The 20,544-nt window shown below is 39.3% G+C and overlaps 1 protein-coding gene across 3 annotated transcripts in view; it reads right to left on the reverse strand.

Moving 5' to 3' along the window:
- Positions 1-20,544, reverse strand: part of CNTNAP5 (contactin associated protein family member 5) — a 760,035-nt gene that overhangs the window by 117,714 nt on the left and 621,777 nt on the right. For all 3 annotated transcript variants that reach the window (XM_014782496.2, XM_087435029.1, XM_087435030.1), the window contains 3 exons: positions 15,272-15,399; positions 14,919-15,089; positions 5,366-5,584 (listed from right to left, as the gene is read on the reverse strand). In XM_014782496.2, coding sequence (XP_014637982.2) covers positions 5,366-5,584; positions 14,919-15,089; positions 15,272-15,399 — 518 coding nt within the window. The remainder of the gene's footprint in view (positions 1-5,365; positions 5,585-14,918; positions 15,090-15,271; positions 15,400-20,544) is intronic.

Consider the following 20,544-nt stretch of genomic DNA (forward strand, 5'->3'; position numbering starts at 1 on the left):
GTGGCAGGGCGATAAGTCCTTCTTGAAGGGGGACCTGGGCAGTACATCCCAGCATCTACTACAGGTTCCCAAAGCACTCTACACACCGTGGACAGGGCCTGAGATGACTGTCACTCGTTATCCTGAGACCTGGATGATGAAGCAGGAAGCCAAATTAAAACTTGGCACTTCTCACTCCTTCTACAAAATTGCTTTCCTCTATTCAAGTGGCTTTGAAGCCAAATCCCTTTCTCCCTGGATCAAAAGAAACTTGGTAACAAAATGAGAACAGAGTGTAAATCTGCCAATAACACTCTGTAGAAGGTTTTGACTACATCTTCTTCCCTCCATCACTCTGCTCAAGGGCTTTCCCACCTCCATGTCTGAGCCGTCAGCTTTGCCACTAAAGCCTTGGAGAAATGGAAACAGGCTCACTAGGCTGCAGGCAGCATGGCAGCATCAGCATCCCTCTCTGAGTCTGCTCTTTTCTAACCTGGAGTTTCCCTCGTAGTCCTGTTCACATCAGCTCAACGGCACCTTGGCTTTAGAAAAGGCACAAACAACTTCTCACCTCCTGACTGTGTCTCAGATTGGGCCCTTGAACGTCCAGGGAGTATGGTTTTATTTTCCAGAAAGATATGGCTCAAGTTTATTTTTATAATTATCACCCTAGCTCCACATAAACAGTGCTGTCCTAATTTTTTCTTTCTTCACTGAGTTATAAAGTTTGATGACCAGCAATGCCAGAGGAATCAGAATGACTGCTTCTAACACTGAGTGTTTGTGTGGTCTAAATTGCATTGCTTCCCTCCCTGGGCTGCATAAGAACATGATATCATATTGCACTCTCCTTTAAAAAAGACAGTATGACTCTTGATATGTCTTGCCAAAGGCAAAAAGAAAAAAAACAGAAATCAAACCAAACAAGAAAACTCTGCATTCTCCTTCAATTGCCCATTATCAATCCAATGCAGACCAGTATATGATTAAATGAGCTTCATTTAAAGCATAAGAGGTTGTAGATAAATATTTCAAAAAAGTTTCTGGAATATTAGGGGCCAGAGAACACTAAAATGGGCTATTGGGATAGGTTAAATGTTTTCAACTCTCAACTACTTCCAGGAGAGAGAACATTTTGCTGAAGGGGAGATTTAATTCTTCATTTCTCTGAATACAAATATAGAACCTATGTTCTTTCAAAACACTTTCAAACTATAAGAATCTGATTTGGCAGAGCAGTAGTGTTGGGGGAGAAAAATGCATGACAAACCAGGTGATTCTTCTTCATTGTTTTTTTCATTGTAGAAGCAATTATTGAGTGGCTAATGGATGCTCCTCTAGGTACTCGCCAGTCAGCAACGAAGCAAAGCATTCATGTGACTTGCCTGCTAGCGTTCTGAGGTCTCTTACTAACTTCTTAAACTAATCAGAACAATTTCTCTTATTTAATTATTATGGGGAATATCAGAAATCATGTATTAATTCTTTTACTAAGAAAATGATTCAAGTATATTTGACATTATTTAACTTGGAAAAAATAAACATTTTTGGTAAATTAGATGTTATAATCAGGAATTTCTATGATGTTGAAAAGACAATTATTACTTCACTTTTTGTTTCACTATTGACATAATGATAAGTATCATCCTCCATGTGCAATGGCTTTATGTAATACATATGCCTGCCAAAATGTGATTTTCCAGTTATTTCTTAACGTGAAAATGATGTATACCTCCTCCTGTGCCATAAGATACATTATATCTTCTCAAGTAGAAAACTCTGCTGGCCTGCATCAGGAAAGCCATTCTCATGTGGCACTCACATGGATAAATATAAGTGACTATTCCACAGAGAGACTCTGTGGTAGCTAGCTCATCTGTGAGGTCGCTTTTTGCCACAGAGCACCAGTTTATGAGGTGCTGGAGCACAAAGTTAATGTGGGCTGCCTTGCCTGGCTTCATCACTGACCTCATCAAGTTTGACATGCTTCACCTGAAAATAGGAATAATGATTCCTCACCAGCATGGAAGCAGGAGCAGCATTTTGGGGGATATCTTCAACTTTATGATTTACCAAGTCAGTGTAGTATTTTCCCCAAGGAGCTGTAAGTTGGTAGTAACTTCAGCCTATTTTGACACAAATAAAGCATCAGGGCCAAGAAAAAGGTCCAAGACAAAAAAAGTAGAAGGAAGTAAAGTCACACAAAAATGAGACTCACTGGCCCACTTCTTTACAAAATTTCCACTCTATAATTGCAGCGTATTTGGAAAAATGCAACCTCAATTTTGGGAAGAATGAGACATTTTCCTTGCTGTTACATACACATGAGCGTGAGGATAAGGATGACTGTCACACCTAATATATACATGGAGATAGCAGATCCTCAAGGTGTGAAAGATCAGTCACCAGACTCTTCCTTTTCATTCTGAAGATAAAGACAATGAGTACACTTAGGCTAGTTGTTTTTCGACCAAGGTCCCAGGGCCTGTTGGCAGTTGACCTGGAATACATACCCAGATCTCTTCATTTCACTTTCAGCAATGGATGCTGGTTCTTGGATTTCTCCTGCCTCATCCTCATATCGACTGGCACATTAGCAGAACAAAGCAGAGGAGTGATACCTCCAAGAGTTTCAAAGACGAGACAACCACAAGCTTGCAGCATACATTTCAGAAGCTGCGTGTTATTAAATTTCTCCTACTCTGCTAAAGAAATGTGACCAGTGAGATGGCATGGCTGCAAATGTCCCTAACTATCATGGTAATAAAAGCCTAAAGTTAAAGTATTGATTCTGGGAATCCAGCATGCATTGACTCACGTATCAGCACTTCAACTCGTCACATTTCAGTGACAGGGGCAGGGCTAAGAGGTACATGGTCTAAAATTCAACTCGTTTCTGGCACTCAGGAAGCATTCACGAGCACAGCAGCAGTGCCAGTGATTACAATGCTGAACAATGCTCTGTTTTGATTGAAAGATCCTTCAGTGGCTAAAGGTATCTAGACAGACATATCCAAATTAATATTTAAGTACTGCCACATTCAATCTATCCCCGTAAAGAAGTGCACACCAGTGATAGCTTTTTCTGCCTCACAAATATAAATATCCAGTGTCCCTAAATTTCTAAATGATAGAGAATGTAATTCTTCATTTTGGCGGCTATAGCTCAGCAGAGAGTTTTTTTTAACCGCTGAATTATACAAAATGGAAACATTGGGACTTCAGCTTTTTTTGGCCGCCTGACATTTCTAAATCGGCAAATTGCTGAACACTAAACAACAAAATTCAAACCAACAGACTAAAATGACCTCCAACATCAGTTTTTCTTCTTCAAGTACATTAAGACAAATTCAACAAAGCACAGTAACATCTGACATGGAACTTATCGGAGAGAAACATAAGAGAAGCAGGTGCTCTCGCCGCAGCTGACCTTGGCTCCAGCTCGAGCAGGACACCCCTCCCAGACCCATCGACATGCGCTTACAACTCATTGCATTTGTGATCAATGTGACCGAAACGTCTGGAGATAAAAACCTGCCGTGAAACACAGCTGCCTCTTCTCCCTTCTGACTTGCACAAAATTGATCACATATTCAGGCCAGATGATAACTTCATAGCTACGTGAAATTTGTATGAAAGGAAAAAAAAGTTATTCCATCTTTATATACACCTTTCAGCCAGAAAGATTCATAAGTACTGCCTGAAGATAAATTAAACTTTGGCATGGAATATAATTTATGAAAATTGCAAACTACTTGAATCAATTCCACCAAAAAAGATACTAAATCTTGATGACTAGCAAACTTCTTCAGAGAAATAAAATGTGATGTTTAAATAGAAGTAAAACAGCAATATAAATTTAAAAAAAATATTTTTAATAGTAAATCATGTCACTTATGTAGGTTATTAATTAAGTAAATGCCTTGTCATCATAAAATTGCTTTTAATCACTTATATATCAGCTTCTGCTGGATATGTAAAACATGACAGATGAGGAAAGAAATGTGCTTCCTGCTGAGAAGAGAGACTATAACATGCTCTGTTACTTCTTTTCTTCTAGCTGGTGGACTCTTAGTGACTGCTTTCTTTCCTCAGAGGTAAAAATTGCACAAACCCAAATTTAAAGAAGCAGGTAAGAAACCCACTTTCTTTAGAAATTGATGGCTGATAACATTCCATGACTAGCAGCAAAGTTATTTAGTGAGAGAGTTGGTAAAATAAATAAATAAATAAGGAAGGAAAATTAAATCCGGGTTGACTGGCAAATTTTGGCACTTATTTATATCACTGTTCTAAGCATCTGAACTTGAAGTTTTATATAAGAGAAGCCTCTTTACTTTGATAATATTAGAATATCCCTAACATTTATAGCTCTATTTTGTACTTGAAAGCTTTACAAGCCCTGCTCAACCCAGTTTCAAAAAACCCTTTCTGAATTATAGCTATAAGGCTGATCTTTCCTACCCGGACTAATGTGGCTAAATTCATTCTCTCTCTCTCTCTCTCACACACACACACACATACACACACAACACACACATGACTGTGAGCTCCTTGAAAAGCAGTGACATTGCATAATTCATCTTTCAATCCCCAGCATTCAACAAGGTGTCTGACTTATTTTAGGTACTTAGCGACTATTTATGGAATTAATTAATTAATTAATGGCTCAGTGAAAGACATCTGAGCCTTTCCAGTCTCCACTACCAGCAGTAGCAGCCAGTTTAGAAGAACAACTTGTCTAAAGGTTGATTCTGAGTGTCACAGAGGGAGTGACCAGTGGGGAGATATCTCAAGATCCGGGCTGCCTTTCTGGGCAACTGTAAGGCAGTCACTAAGTGAAGTGATTTCAGGGAATATCAAAGAAGCCCCCAGTTTAAAAAATAGTAGTTCTTTCCCCTACCATATTACTGATGACTGGAATTCCTTTGAGATGGTGCAACATATTTCGTTCCACTGTTATTGATAATTACCAGGAGTCAGATATCACTAGGAAGAGGGAAGGGCGGCCCGCTGACTTAGAGTCGACACCTACTATGATGTAAATAGCTCATATATCCTTTTGCTAAGAGTAGATTTTGATTATAAGCATGAAAAATAAAAGAGGTCTCTGGACATCTGAAGATCATATGTGCAAGGATAAAATATACAAAAAGAGTCTAAGACCACTTCAAAATTTGCTAAGGAGTGGCATAATCTTTTATTGCTGTGGCTGATGAAGCTAGAAAGGAAGAATTTGCAAAATTAAATGTATAACTATAAATGCCTTATGATATATTTTAATCATTTCCCAGGTCTACAATAAAATAGCAGTTTTCCTTGGGCCTGGTCACATAGTGGTATTGTAGGATTTTTAGCACAAAGGGCACCTTAAGATATCCCCTACCTACAAACAACTGGCTATTCAGCTGCAATCGGAAATGTCCCTCCTCCGAAGTCTCCCTCGTCATCCTCGGGAGGCTGTCCACCTGGAGTGAGGTCTCCTTCAGGTTCCTCTCAGCCCGGACGTAATGCCATTGGTTGTCATTCAGAAGAGACGGAGACTGGACTACAAGCTCTACAGGGCCATTCCCAACATCAATGGCAAAAGTGATCTCAGAAGGAGCTGAAACCAAAAAGGGAAAGAGGAAGAAGGATGAAGGGAGCTGTCAGTGTGTTTAGGGCAAAAGCATATCCTGAATGAATAGTATAAATGATTGCAAGTCAATAGTTAGGTGGAGAGGACTTCTATTGAAATCCCTGCAGTACTGCAATTACCATTAATGGTGACAACTACCAAATCCTAAGTCTGAAGCTCTTTCATTTTGCCCAGTTGGTCCTCATTGTGAGAATTCTGGAAATAAGATAGGAACCAGGGCCACAAATGCTGATCTGTTAAACATGCATCAGTGCCAAGGTTCTGGGTTTTCTGGGTCTATTCCGTCTTCAACTGTGTCCTCCTAGATATCCATAGGTACTGAGTTTGCGAGGCAGCTCTACCCCTACAGGGAAAAGACCTACATCCTGGAAAGTCCAGTGTTGTTCTCCTCTTCTCCATGTTATTTCCTTAACACATGTGATACAAACATTCACGCAATTACTATGACTCAACAAAAAAGGAGGCTCAAAAGTTTAAGCGTCTTGTCCAAGGAGACATCATTGCAACTGGCAGTGCCTAGAATCAAACCTAAGCCCCCCATCCCACATTGGGCTGCTTCCGTGACTCTATATACCCCTCTATAATAATCTGCAGATCACAGAAGCCAGGTCGCAGCCAGTCAGGGGTAATAATACCTCTGATGATGATGGTGGTGGTGGTGGTGGTGATGGTGATGGTGATGGTGATGGTAGTGATGGTGGTGGTGGTGGTGGATGATGGTGATGGTGGTGGTGGTGGTGGTGGTGGTAGTGATGGTGATGGTGATGGTAGTGTTGCTGGTGGTCACTGTGGTGGTGATGGTGGTGATGGTGATGGTAGTGATGATGGTGATAGTGGTGGTGATGGTGGTGGTAGTGATGATAGTGACGATGGTGATGGTGATGGTAGTGATGGTGGTGGTGGTGGCGGGTGATGGTGGTGGTGGTGGTGGTGGTGGTAGTGATGGTGATGGTGATGGTAGTGGTGCTGGTGGTCACGGTGGTGGTGATGGTGGTGATGGTGACGGTAGTGATGATGGTGGTAGTGGTGGTGATGGTGGTGGTAGTGATGATAGTGACGATGGTGATGGTGATGGGTGTGGTGGTGGTGGCAGTGTTGATATAACCATTCATAGAAAGAGAGAAGTAGCAGCAGCCCAGTAGGTACAATGAACTGTACATACTCTGCCAGACACTGTACTAAGCACTACCGTGGATTTTCTCATTTTAATCTTCAAAACAACCCTATGAGAAAGATGTCATTTTTATTCTCATTTCATGGATGAGAAAATTAAAGTTCAGAGAAATAGAACTAATTGGTCAAAGTTTCCCAGATAGCAAATAGAATCTGACTCCAAAAGTAGAATTCTTCACCATCTTTCTTTATTGAGAAGAGGAAAGTTGAATTTGTCATTTTTACAGAAGCGTGTTCTAAACCTGAAGGAAGTGGAGAGGTAAATTATACGTTGAGGTTCAAGAGAAGACAGTCCCCTTTCAGTAACTGGAGCCTTCCTATGCCAGACCTTCCCTTCCCTCTCAGCACCTTGTGCTGGCCACCTCTCCTTTACCCCCAGAGCAGGACATGGTTATTTATTTGACAAAGTCATCAACTGCTAGATCTGAATTATCAGCAATACCAAAAGTCACTCTGGACCTTTCCCAACCCAGCCTTTAAGCCCTAACAGAAAGCCAGCCTCAGTATACGAAACCCCTAATATGTGGAATTTCAAGTAACTCTGAGAGCTTGAATGGTTTTGCATTCTGCTGAATGTGAGCCCTGACCTTAAGGAGAGGCAATAAAGTAGAGGCCTTAAAAACGGAATCTGAGAGCACGGACTCTGGAGCCACTGTGACCTAAGGCAAGTTTTCTCTCTCGTCACGCCTCAGTTTTCTCATTTGCAAAATGAGAATAAAAACAGTACCTAATTGTCACGTTGTTTATAAATAAATCCTGATGAAGTTCTTAGAACTGTGCCTGGTGCATAGGATGTGCTAAGTCATGGCTATTGTTATTATTACCATAGTGGCATGGTTCACCAACCCAGGTAAATTGGTTTTAGCTCATAAACCTGTGCATTAAAGGAAGCAGAATTAAGGGAACAAATTGGGTTCAATAATTAAAAAATTGAATAAGAGCGAAGGTGGCCCTTTGAGCCTTTCCTTGTTTCTTATTTAGGCCACTGATGCCATTTCAAAACCTCCCACACCTTAAGATCAAAAAAACACTTGCTGATAGATGACTGGGTCCTAGATTTATCTCTCTCAACAGAACAGTGGTAAAGATTGGTGAGAATTGGAGGGAAGGAACGTTAAAGATTTTGCTAAAAGACTTCTTGCAACATTGGTCTTGTGGATATCAAAGAGGGTGGAGGGTTTGCTGCACCACCATCGGCCCACTACCCCCTGCCACCCCCACCTCCATGCTAGGTTTCCTGTCTGTGCTTTGCTCTGCTCCAAGATTTATCCCCCTGTTGTATAATGATCTGTTTACGGTCTGTCTCCCCCACCAGTCTGCAAACTCTTGATGAACACCTCATTTATTGGACACCCAGCACCTAGCACCAGGCCTTGTATACAGGAACCTCTCATCAAACTAAAGGTTCATTCATTAAAACATTGTTACACTGCACATACAAATGTGATTTTGCAATTTTAGATTTTTTTTTTTTTTAGTTTTATACCAAGGTATTCGGTTTCTTGGAAAATCTTTTAAAATTATTATTGTTCAATTTATTTGTCACTATTAAAGACCTACTATGTTCAACCCACTCCTCTTAGAACTGGGAGAGAATCAGTGAAATGCAATAATAATAAGTATATTTATTGAGTGCTTACCATCAGCCAGGCATTCTGCTAAGCATTTTTCATGAATCAATTCACTTAAGTCTCAGTACAACCTTATGAGACAGGTAATATTTCACAGATGAGGAAACTGAGCCATAGAGAGCTGATAAGTTGCTCCAACCCAGATGGGACAGAGTCAGGATTTTAAATCCAGGTGATGTATCTCTGGAGCTCACTTTTTTTGTTGTTTTTTGGCGAGGAAGATGGGCCCTGAGCTAACATCTGCCAATCCTCCTCTTTTTGCTGAGGAAGACTGGCCCTAGGCTAACATCCATACCCATCTTCCTCCACTTTATATGGGACGCCACCACAGCATGGCTTGCCAAGCAGAGCGTTGGTGCGCGCCCGGGATCCGAACCGGCGAACCCCGGGCCACCGTAGTGGAGCGCGTGCACTTAACCACTTGCACCACCGGGCCAGCACCTGGAGCTCACTTTTTAACCCACTTTTCCTGTGACTAAACCTCCAACCTTGAAACCTATGCAGTTCCCTTGGGCGGTCAAAGCTAGAATATACAATATAGGCGCCTGGATACAATTGAATGAAAAAAATGTAAGTAAATGGATGATATATCCAACACTGGCTAGTGACTTTGTGGACAGAACATCTGAGGCAAACACAAGCTACCTCTCACTTGCTGAAGGGAGGGACACAACTCAATGACACCGGATGGGAAGGCCGGAGGGCCTGTGGCATCATTAGCGCTATCGTGAATCTATCTTCTGACCTCTTCTTCCCCCAACCGTCTGAAAAATACCTTCCCTCGTTATCTACTCTCCTACGGTTCAAGACAAAGCTAAGGAGTCACTTTAGCCTTTCAGTGGGTTTTTACCAAGCCAGGCACTGTGCTAGGCACTGAGAACGCAAGGATGAATGAAACAAAATGACCTCACAGGGTACTTTTGAGAAGACTGACGAAGAGCAGGAACGTTAAGTGGAGGAAAACGCCACAAGCATCAGAGAGTGTCTACCAAGTACTCCTAGGAGGTGAGAAGAAGCCTTCTAAGGAAAGTCTCCTGTATAATGTTCTTCCTGACTTTGGCAGGAAGAACTGACCACTGTGCCCCTTAGAGAATTCTCCATAGGGTCTGCACAGCACTATTGCCTGCAGCACTCAGCCCTGAGCTTCATGAAGATGAACTGAGACTCCATTTCTGTGCTCTTGACCCCTACTCCTTGCCAGGTGTGCAAGAGATCTCAGTGACCATCTATGGAACAAAGAAGAAGTTGCAAGGCCTTAATGTAGTCATTTAACCTCTCCGACTTTCCATGTATTCATCTGTAAAATGAGAAATATGCACTAAACGAAATGTCATTGAACTTTTTACAAGACATGAACTCTTTGAGGATCTAATGGCAGCTGTGGTTCCTGTCTCCAAAAAAAGGCACATACAGTTTTCCATAAAATTTCGAGGACTTTCTGAATGTCCTATGCTTTAAATCACTGAGAAAAAAAATTCCATTTTCTCTTGAGTCCTAACATACTTGGTTCTTGAGGCAGTTTCGCAAAGCAGAGTAGGTAGTTGCTCTAAGGAACAGAGACGCCTGGTTGAAACCTGGATTCTGACTTTCTTACTAGCTGTGTGACTCTGAGCGCACATCATTTACCTTCTCTAGGCTCACCTTCATCATCTGCATATTGGACTATGAGTTAAAAAATGAAAATCATAGTACAATAGCTTGATGATCACAGATAGGATTTTTTGAAAACACAATGAAATAATGAATGTAAAGCATTTAGTAGAGTGTCTAATCAGTGTTTAACGTGACAATTTAGTATAAATGGAATTATTAGTAGGATTAATTTTTACTATTCCTGAGCATCTGAGAATTGTATCTCTAATTTAATATCACATTTGGTAATATTCTTTTTTTTTTTTTTTTTTGTGACAAAGGTCAGCCCTGTGCTAACATCCATGCTAATCCTCCTCTTTTTGCTGAGGAAGACCGGCTCTGAGCTAACATCTATTGCCAATCCTCCTCCTTCCCCCACCCCAAAGCCCCAGTAGATAGTTGTACATCATAGTTGCACGTCCTTCTAGTTGCTGTATGTGGGACATGGGCTCAGCATGGCCGGAGAAGCGGTGCCTCGGTGCGCGCTCGGGATCCGAACCCGGGCCGCCAGTAGTGGAGCGCGCGCACTTAACCGCTAAGCCACGGGGCCGGCCCGGTAATATTCTTGATGTGATACCTCTGAAAACCAGAACTCAAATCAATCTCTCTCTCTCTCTCTCTATATATATATATATACACACATATATATATAACATACATATACATATGCATATGTGTATATGTATGTTATATATATATTCTTCACTTTTCCCAAGGGCTTGAAGGCTAGTACAATACGCCACCCCAAAATAGGCCACTTTAGCATAAGGATTATTTTGAGCTAAAGACAATTGAGAAGTAGCAGAGATAAGGAAAGCTCTCTGCCATCCTCCTATTTGTGTAAAAGCAGGACTCACATTCTCAGAGAAGTCCCTTCTCCCCTCTCTACCAAGAGAAGGAAAGTTAATTGCCTGAAGACAACTGTAGATCCTATCAGCCTGGAGATGGCACCAGAGAAATCTACATAACAAACTTTACTAACTAGCATTTTCTCTGCCATTAGAAGCCTAAAACTGCCTTCCATTGTCCTATCATTCCTCTATACATTTATTGTTCTTTGTTGAAGATGCTATATAAGCTGGAGTTCTAAGTCATCTCTTTGAGTTACTCATTTTTCTCTGGGTATCTCCCATGTATACATGTTAATAAACTTTTGTTTGTTTTTCTCTTCTCAATCGGTCATTTATTACAGGGTCTCAGTCAAGAACTCCGAAGTTTAGAGGGAAAATTATCTCTTCTCCCTACAGGCTTTAGGGAAAGCTACCTCCCTGCCAAGTATAAGGGTGGGCCCTGGAAAACCCAAGCTGCAATCTTTACTTTCCTGGCCAGAGGCACTGGTTCATAGGTGGTCAGATGAGTTGCCTATCAGGAGGATTTCATGGACAGATGGTAAAGAAGTGATTTCCCACCAGCTATAATGTAGCTCTCCCTTGAGAGAGAGCTAACCTTAGACTGAAGTAAATATTCAGAAGTCAGAGCAGAGAGAGAAATAAACTAGAACACTGATAACTCTGTTAAACTGCTGAATCCAACCAGAAATAGTGTCCCACCAATTCTGAACTTAGTCACATATCCCAGTACCAGTGAATTCCTATCCTTGTGTCTACCAGTACAGATTGAGTTTTCTTTTAATTGCAGCCAAATACATCTGGTTGGCATATGGGTGTCACCAATCCCATTTTGCATAAACAAGCACTGAGGGGGTGAAGAATTTGCTCACAATTAGACTCAGAAGAACAGAAATTTGCATCTGCATTGAACTCTTTCCTCTATGCCATGCTGACTCTACAGAGCCATTTCCTTCTGCTTCCCATCATCCACGCCAAAATATCTATTTCTATCTGCACAGCCATTGTGAGATAATTGTCAAAATAGCTAATGTATTTTTCTCAGTCTCATTTGAAACACATCCACTAAGACTTGAGGACATAGTGAAATATTTTGCTTTTCATAGAACACAGACTAATCTCAAGGCTAAAAAATTCAAATGTCTTAGTTGGAAGTGACCCAGAAGGAAATGGATTGAAAATTTCACTGAAACTTCTTGTTCCCTGTCCAACAGTTTGCATATACCAAACTTTGGAAGCTTCTGCTCACATAGTTATAGAGAAACACTCCTTGGGGATGGGAGAGAAATCTACTCTGAGCCACCACATCTGTTTAAAGGCCATTTCCTTTCTAAGTAGCTGATGTGTAGAGATACCTTGCTATGAACGCTTTAGGGTGAAAATTCCATCTGCATAAAAGGCATAGGATGAGTGTTATTACTAATAAGAAATGCAAGATCCCTCCCATTTGTTTATTTTTTTCTTTTAAATAATAATAATAAAACAAAATATTTTGGAAAATATGAGGCCTTGTACTTTAAAATTTTTTATATAACACCCTCTTGTTTTGAAAAGTATATGTTCTCCAATCTGGTGAAATAGGGTACACCGAACAATTACATCTACGAATTTTAAATTTTCATCAAGTTTAATACTACCTGCACTTAAAACATTTTTGTACAACTCAAAGGACAAAATATAGTACCAGGAAGTACAAACAAATTGGACATTGAAATGTAATTAACACTAAATCTTCACTCATTATCTTGTGATAATATGCCATGACATTTGCTGCTGTTTTAATGAATCAAAAGGCCTTGGGGCCTGATTTTTATTAAATTTACACTGAGGTTATTATACCCATATTATGAAATGGTTGGCACTCAACTGCACATTTTCAGAGCCCAGCCAAGTTAGGTATAAGGGATCTTATTTCACACTAAAGCCACAAGAGCTTCCTCCCATTAATAGACTAAATTGTTGTGGAGTAAAAGGAGGTGAAGACTACCGATTAAAGAGAGCTCTTTCCTTGTATGTCTTGTGCTGTAACTGCAAAAGAAACACTTAGCTGCTTGGGGATTGGCAGGAAACTTGTACCATCTCCTGCCACCAGCGCTTTTGTCTCTTTTTCTGGACTCTCAAATTGCTAAGTTTCTTTTGACAAGATATTACCTGTGCTTTCAAGGGTATTTCATGCAGTCACATCATTATTGTAATATGGTCAATTGCTTCAATCAAACTATAGAAAACATCCATTTAGACACAGATAAATGAGACACCTAATGACAAGCACGAGTCCTCAGGGCCATGGGTATAACAAGGTCAAGACAGTGGGAACGGTCCACCGGGTGTATAAGAAATAAGGGGGTACACTGAGTGTGGAGAATCAGAAAACTAGCAAAAGCAACTAAAAGTAGATCTGTTTTTTTATTATTGCCATGAACCAGTAATTCTAAACATCAGTGATAAAACATTCCTCCACTAAAAATAACTTTTATTGGTCTAAGTTCTACCAAATGCTGATGTTAGTATGAATTTTTAATAATGTATATGTAAGCTTCAAATAGTACATTTTATTACTTACCACTTAATAAATATTATATTCAAGAGGGAAGTTAATACAGCGAGTCCAGATATACCATTGTCTCCTAAACATGCAGACTCAAATATACGTGTGTTTTTTAAGAGTAAGAACTCAAGTTCTAATTTTTAATTTTTACAATTACTGTGCTATCATTGTTTAACTCAAATCTACCATTGAAATGCATGGATGTACAGTTCCACAGGGGTTGTGGACACAAATTGCATCCAAAGAGACCTCAAGCAACTTCAAACCCTCAGGAACTCTGTAATTTTCACCAGATAGAATAGTAATCATTGATGAATTTTCTGGTGAAAATATTTTAGTGATTTTTTTGATCACAGAAATATTTGAAAACAGCTAGAATTGATCCTGAAAAAAAAACACATGGATAGTGTTGCAATTTCTTGAATTTATTGTAAAATGGAATTTTTATGAATCTCCACCAGACTTATCCCTGTATTTAAAATCTTTTCCAAAATTTGTATATCTGTTGCTTTATGTGAAAAATATTTTAAATTTAAAATTAATAAAAAGTATCCTTTGATCAATATGAGAGAAGATAGATGCACAAGTCTGATTATATTCTCTTTTGAACACAAACATGCAAAGAAAATCAATTTTGATGAAATCATTGACAAATTTGCAGAAGTCAAGTCTAAGGAATAAATATTTTAATGTTATTACTATTACTGGAACAAATCAATATGTAGGTATGTTTAGTCCCTTTTTATAAAAAATGAATTAATGTAATTAAAAAGTATTTATTATATTTTCTTTTTTGCACTGGACTATTTTTTATTGGCATAATTGCATATAAAAGTTCAATAATGGAAAATTTCACCATCTGCATTTCTACTATTTTTCATTTAACTTTACGATTATTACTGAATATAACTTGTATATAGGAGATGGGATGTTGAAAAATGATCCACATCCTGGCATGAAATTCACTAGATACACTGTTCATGGCGAAGTGGTAGAGAAACAATGGGAATTCTTATTGGTCATCACAGGCTCCTTGTGGTGGGGAGAAAGTTAGGAAATTACTTTCAGAGCAAAAGTACAACAAAAAGGAAGACCCCAAATATGAATGGAGTGTATAATAATAATACTTTCAGCTTTCTATGGAAATTGTAACGAAAAAGGTCTGTGGTGTGGAAGCTTAAAGTCACAAGTAAGAAATACCCAGGGATCAGATAAAGGACATTGTAATAGGTATCTCTGGGATTTAGGGGAAAGCACTATTTTGAAAAGAAAATGACTGACTAAATACTGAGAGGAAATAATAAAACAAAAAACATTAGAAAGAACTAGAAATTATCATTGCTAATTTTACAGATGTCCAGTGAGATTAATTTGATAGTACAAACATGCACTAGTTGTTGGTGGCAAAGATCAGAGGAAAACTTCTTCTGTTGACCAGTTACATTAAATTCATAAATGAGGGCACTTACAGCTTATTTCAAGTCGGATGAAGTCTTTAATGCCAAGGTTTTCCAGGAAAACTCCAGATAAAGCCGTGGTTTTAAAAAAGAAGGAAATATCAGCACTGAATTCCGCATGGAAGGTAGGAAAGTGGAGGTAAGAGGCTTCTGTATAAAATGAGACCGCATTCCAGAAGTGTCCTGCAAATGAGAAAATCCTTAAGCATGAGAGTTCATTGTTTTGGCATGGGGTATAGGAAAGCATTGGGCATGTGGGTAATTTTCAAGACTGGGAGAACACTGCAGGGAAAAGGAATCGGAGAATAAAAACATCTCGTGCTTATGTAATGCAGAGAGAAAGCTTCTTTCCATTTAGTACTCACGGTCACCATAGCAACGCAAGGGACCAATTCTCCAGGCAGCTTCTGAGTTTGATCTGTTGGTATCAGTGATAACTATCTGAGTGACAGGCAAGTGGTCTTTGAAGGAAAGAAAGCCAGTATCATTTGTCCTGCAAAACATAAATTTAAGAAAAAGTGGAGCAAATGTGGATAATCTAGTGTCTTTTTACCAAGACTCCCTTTTCAACAGTGATTTGGGTGGTTGCAGCAGGGTGGGGGCAGGGAAAGGGATAACAGAAGGCCTTTCATCTCATAAGTATGTGTGAAAGGCTGGTATGCCAATTACAAAACTCATGGCCAGCTTCCAAAAACAAGTGGATTTTACATCTTCTCTAAGTGTTTCCAGAAACAGATAGTTTACACAGCTTGCTGCTTCTGCTTGTAGCTGAGAGCACCCCACCTGCCCAATGCTGTGCTGATGTAACATTAAACCTCTCCTCTCTTTCCATAGAGAGATCGGCTATCTCAGTAACTAACTGGAAATGAGCATCATAAATCCCACTTGAAATCACTCCAAGGAATTGTTTCAGCCACCTGCCAATAGGTTTTAATCAGCTTAGGATGTTTCTTATCACCTTTTAACTCTAGGTAAAAATAGTCTTACAGTCTTTACAATTACTGGTTGTTGCTTTTCATTTTGTTCTACGTTTTAAAGATCTTGGTAGTTAATGACTCTGGCTTCGTCCAGAAACTGACTAGTCACCCTTTGACAAGAAAGTTAAAAATGAATAGGGTTAAGCTATTTTTTCCCTCTTTTTAAGTTGTGTTCCACAACTTATGGTAAGGACCATACCATTTAAATGAGAGTAAAAAAATGTAGGTAAGAAACTGGCCTTGAATGAATAACTCTTTTGAGCCAAAAATATACTAGGGGATAAGTATATTTTTCCCACATAACACCCCTCTGCAGTAGGTGCCATTATTGCCATTCACAAATGAAGAAACTGAGGCTAAGACATTAGATAATTTGCATAAGGTCACACAGCAGAAGAGGCAGAGGCCAAGTCACATTCTTGGAATCCATCCCACGCCTAAATTTTACATGTATGCGATGGATACATGTTAATCTCAGCTGAATTGAATCAATACAAGGCAGTCTGAGAACTGCACACAAATGTGCTGGACTCCTCAACCACAGAGCCTCAGTTAAGCACAGGATGGATCATTTTCCCTGTACTTGGGAATTGGATGACACAGCACCAATATTCATGGCAAAGTATATGATGTAGCAATTTGATAACAAGAACACAAAGGAGCAGATACATATTGGCGCTCTCTGTCTAGCCACAAAGAAGTCACTTAAAACACTTACAATCAATGTGATATATATATATATATAGTGTTATATATATATAATGTAATGAAATACATCATTTACATATCATTTACAGTTCCTAGTTTAGAGACAAGAAAAATAATATCACAAATTATTAATTGGGGAGGCATGGCAAGGACCAAGTAGTGTGATGAAGTGCTTTAAGGACATAGCTTTAGAAACACACAGATTTGTTCTGGAATCCTAGTTCCTAGCTGTGTTAGCTTGAGTAAATCATTTCATTTCTGAGATTCCTCAGTGTTCTCAATTTTAAAATTAAGATAACGTCTACATCACAGAGCTATTGAGAGGATTAAATGAGATTATACGGTCATTTAGCATGGTGCCTGATCTATGGTAAATGTTCAAAAGTGGTAGTGGCCATACTATTTTAGTTCTCATCTTTGTCGCTGAACCACTCTGCAGCCTCAGGCAAGCCAATTCATCTTTTTATGCATCAGCACTGATTCTGTGTTGGAGATCTTATACTACACAGCACATTGTGGGAAATTGAATGTTTCAAGATGTGGCATCTAACTCATGACATTTGGAGGAAAACATATCAATTCATCTTGGTTATAAATAAATCAAATATTCACCTGTACACATACCCCTACAGGTCTATTAACCAAAAATGTAAAGAAATGCACTATCCATTATCTAAAATTTGAGTACCTGTATTCAGAGGCCATTCAAACTACCTAGAACAAGACTTTTGTTTCTATTTGCAAGCATATCTATGAATGATACATAGCCACAGAACAAAATTTGAGTTTTCTCATTCCAAAATCTTTTCGAGCAGAGATTTCAAACTAAATTCCAAGTAGCAAAGTGAAATAAAGACCAAACCCAGGTCCTCTCCTGAAGGCACTCTATATTGGTATAGGATTTTATTTCTCTCCATTTTCATTTTTAAGGTGAAAATGGTAGGTTCTGAAGGGTGTCCATCAATGCTAATTACCACCTTCCTCACACACTATGGCCTCTTGTCTACATCAATTTGATGTCCTTGTGTCAAAGTGTTGGAATATACAAATAGCATTCCAAGAATGAAAATCTCTTCCAAATAATAGAGAAAAAAACTTCATACTTAGTTTTGTGACACAAGGCACATTACCAAAAACACTTTTTATCTGAAAATTTAAAAAACAAGGAAACTTTCTCCAAAGTTGTTTAGTGCTATAGAAACAGATACAAACTCAAATGCCTACAGGGTCCAGGCAAGTAATAAAAATGAATGAAGCCAGCTTTATCTCAGATGATAAATGTAACCTGACACACAGCTTCAGTGTCAGAGAAAAAAAAAGAGAGAGAGAAAGACTGGTAGAAAGTAGATGTCTCGTCTAAGGAGGACAGTGATATCCATTAGTAACAGGTAATTATGCTACTCACGAGTGTAAGACCAGGGGCCAGACTGGAATATTAATGTAAAAGTTCTCAATTTTTAAATCTTGGCAATGAATTTAAAATTCTTAAAAAAAAAAGTGGTGAGAACCAACTCTGCATTGGCCAATCAAACTCAGGTAAGGGCTCTATTCAGCCTACAAGCAGCCTAGGCATCATAAGGACTTTGTATATTTATTCATGCTCTTAGGGTCACATTCAGAAAAAAATTGGATTTAATTTAATTTATGAGTCATAGGTATGACTCAAACATTTCAAAACATTAACGGGTAGAACATTTCTGGAGTGGAGGATGGTAGCGAATTTTAGCCATAAGAAAATGATACAAATTATGGTGCTACCTATGGATAGGCAAGGAGTCTACAGTTGTCGATTTGACTTTCGACACACTAATTTATTTTTCTTTCTATTTTATGTGAACTTGCCTTCTCAAAGGCAAGCACTTTATAGACTTTGTCTTCCTTTGGAGTGATATGTGAAGCCCTTCATAAGGATACAGGGTACTTATGTCCTTTGTAAGCACACAGGTGATAAAGTTGTAGTAGGACAGCATTGCCATTCATATCAGACTGACATGGGCTGAATACATGTGCCTCAACACACTAGCTGTATGATGTCAGTGAGGTCACTCTTGGCCTCAGTTTTCTTATCTCTTAAGTGGGGATAATGATACTAATTTTATATTGTTGTATAAATCAAAGTAGATAATGCATATAAAACAGTTAACACAGTGACTATCACATAGTAGAGACTCAATAGTTGTTGAAATTCCCAGTAAAGATTGAAATAAAAATGTGAAATACAAAGAATATTTAAAAGAATAATCAGGAAAGGGAGCCCCACTGTTGGCATGAATGAGCAAACCAGCCAGGGGTTCCAGCTTATGGAGGCTCTGAGGGCACAAGGAACAGACACGTGGTGCTCAAGAAGCACACGTGACCTAAAGGAAACAGATCTGTGTTAAGAAAAAGACTCAGATATTCTCGAGAGCTAAAGTATGGTTTGGAACTAGTCCATGTGTCTCCTTTCAGACTACCTGAATCTCGGGATTTCCCCACATTCAGCATTGCAGAGTAGAACAGGGGCCTGATTTCTTAGTGTATCATTAGAGTAAAGCGTGCTGAAAAGCCACATGTTGCCACTTGGTTTCACCAATCAGTTTTGGTTAACTGCTGCTCTGTAAGCTTCTTTCAGTAGAGTCATTTGGGTGACTGAGCCTCTTAAGAGGGTTTCTTTTTCCTTTTTATATCCTTCTCTTTTTCAGTCATGCAAAAGTAACAAAGTATTATGCATAAGGTAGACAAACCCAGAAAATTATTCTAAGAACTCAAGACGTCAGCTCCCTTTGAAGCCCTTGTGTGAATCTGAGTGAATTAGTCTCAAGAGACTCTGCACACCCTTCCCTTGAGTGGGTGACATGATGCCCTCCATTCCCTGTGGCTGCAAAAGAGGACTGCCTAGGAAGGTGCCCACAAGCAACTCTGAAGCCTAAAGTACTGTATGCATGCTTGCCAGTAATTCTATCTCAACTTTGGTTAAGGCAATTATTTCTTTGCTGTCTTCTTTCTTAAGATGTCCAGATAAAAATGACATAGGGGATTAGAAGACAAAAAGCTCAAAATGAGCTTAAGGTCACTTGGTTGCCAACAAAAGCAAATGCAAGCATTGACTGTGGTCACATATACAAGTCCACACCAGGAGATAATATCTATCCAGCTGTGTCACACACTGACCAGATCATATCTGGAGTCCTGTTTTCAGTTCCTAGCATAAAAACATGGGAGGAAAAACAAGACAATTTTGGCACACATATTTTTTTGTGTGTGTGAGGAAGATCAGCCCTGAGCTAACATCCATGTCAATTCTCTTCTTTTTGCTGAGGAAGGCTGGCCCTGGGCTAACATCTGTGCCTATCTTCCTCCACTTTATATGGGATGCCGCCACAGCATGGCCTGACAAGCGGTGGTGCCTCGGTGCGCGCCCGGGATCGGAACCTGGGCCGCCAGCAGCAGAGCACACGCCCTTAACCGCTACGCCACGGGGCCGGCCCCTTGGCACATATTTTAAAATTTCAGAAACTATATTTTTCCTATAAATACTCTAGTAATCTGAAACCATAGGACTCCTCTCAAGTATGTGTAAGAAAACAAAATCAGATCTTGGTATATGAACCCAGCCAAAGTTTACCCAATGTCACTTTGCTGGTAAGAACTTAAAATGGTCCTCAAGACTTTATGGGTGTAAAACTGATTTAAAAAAAATACTACCACAGATGTAGACTTTTGGAGGCATAATGATGAGCATGCTTTGCATATGAAAGAAAGAAACATTCAGGAGTGCCCTAAAAGTTACCCATCTAGATTGTGATCTGCAAAGATGTAGGATTCAGGAAGCAAGTACAAGATTAAAAGTCAAAATTATTGGACTGTATAGCACACACTTGTGATTCAAGGCCACTTGGGTACTGATGACTCCCATATATATATATATCTAAGTTTCTAGAACACATCAACTGTGTTCTCCAAACTCTTCAAAT

Source organism: Ceratotherium simum, chromosome 9 (assembly GCF_057802395.1).
Source record: "Ceratotherium simum simum isolate JZ-2026a chromosome 9, ASM5780239v1, whole genome shotgun sequence".
NCBI lineage: Eukaryota > Metazoa > Chordata > Mammalia > Perissodactyla > Rhinocerotidae > Ceratotherium > Ceratotherium simum.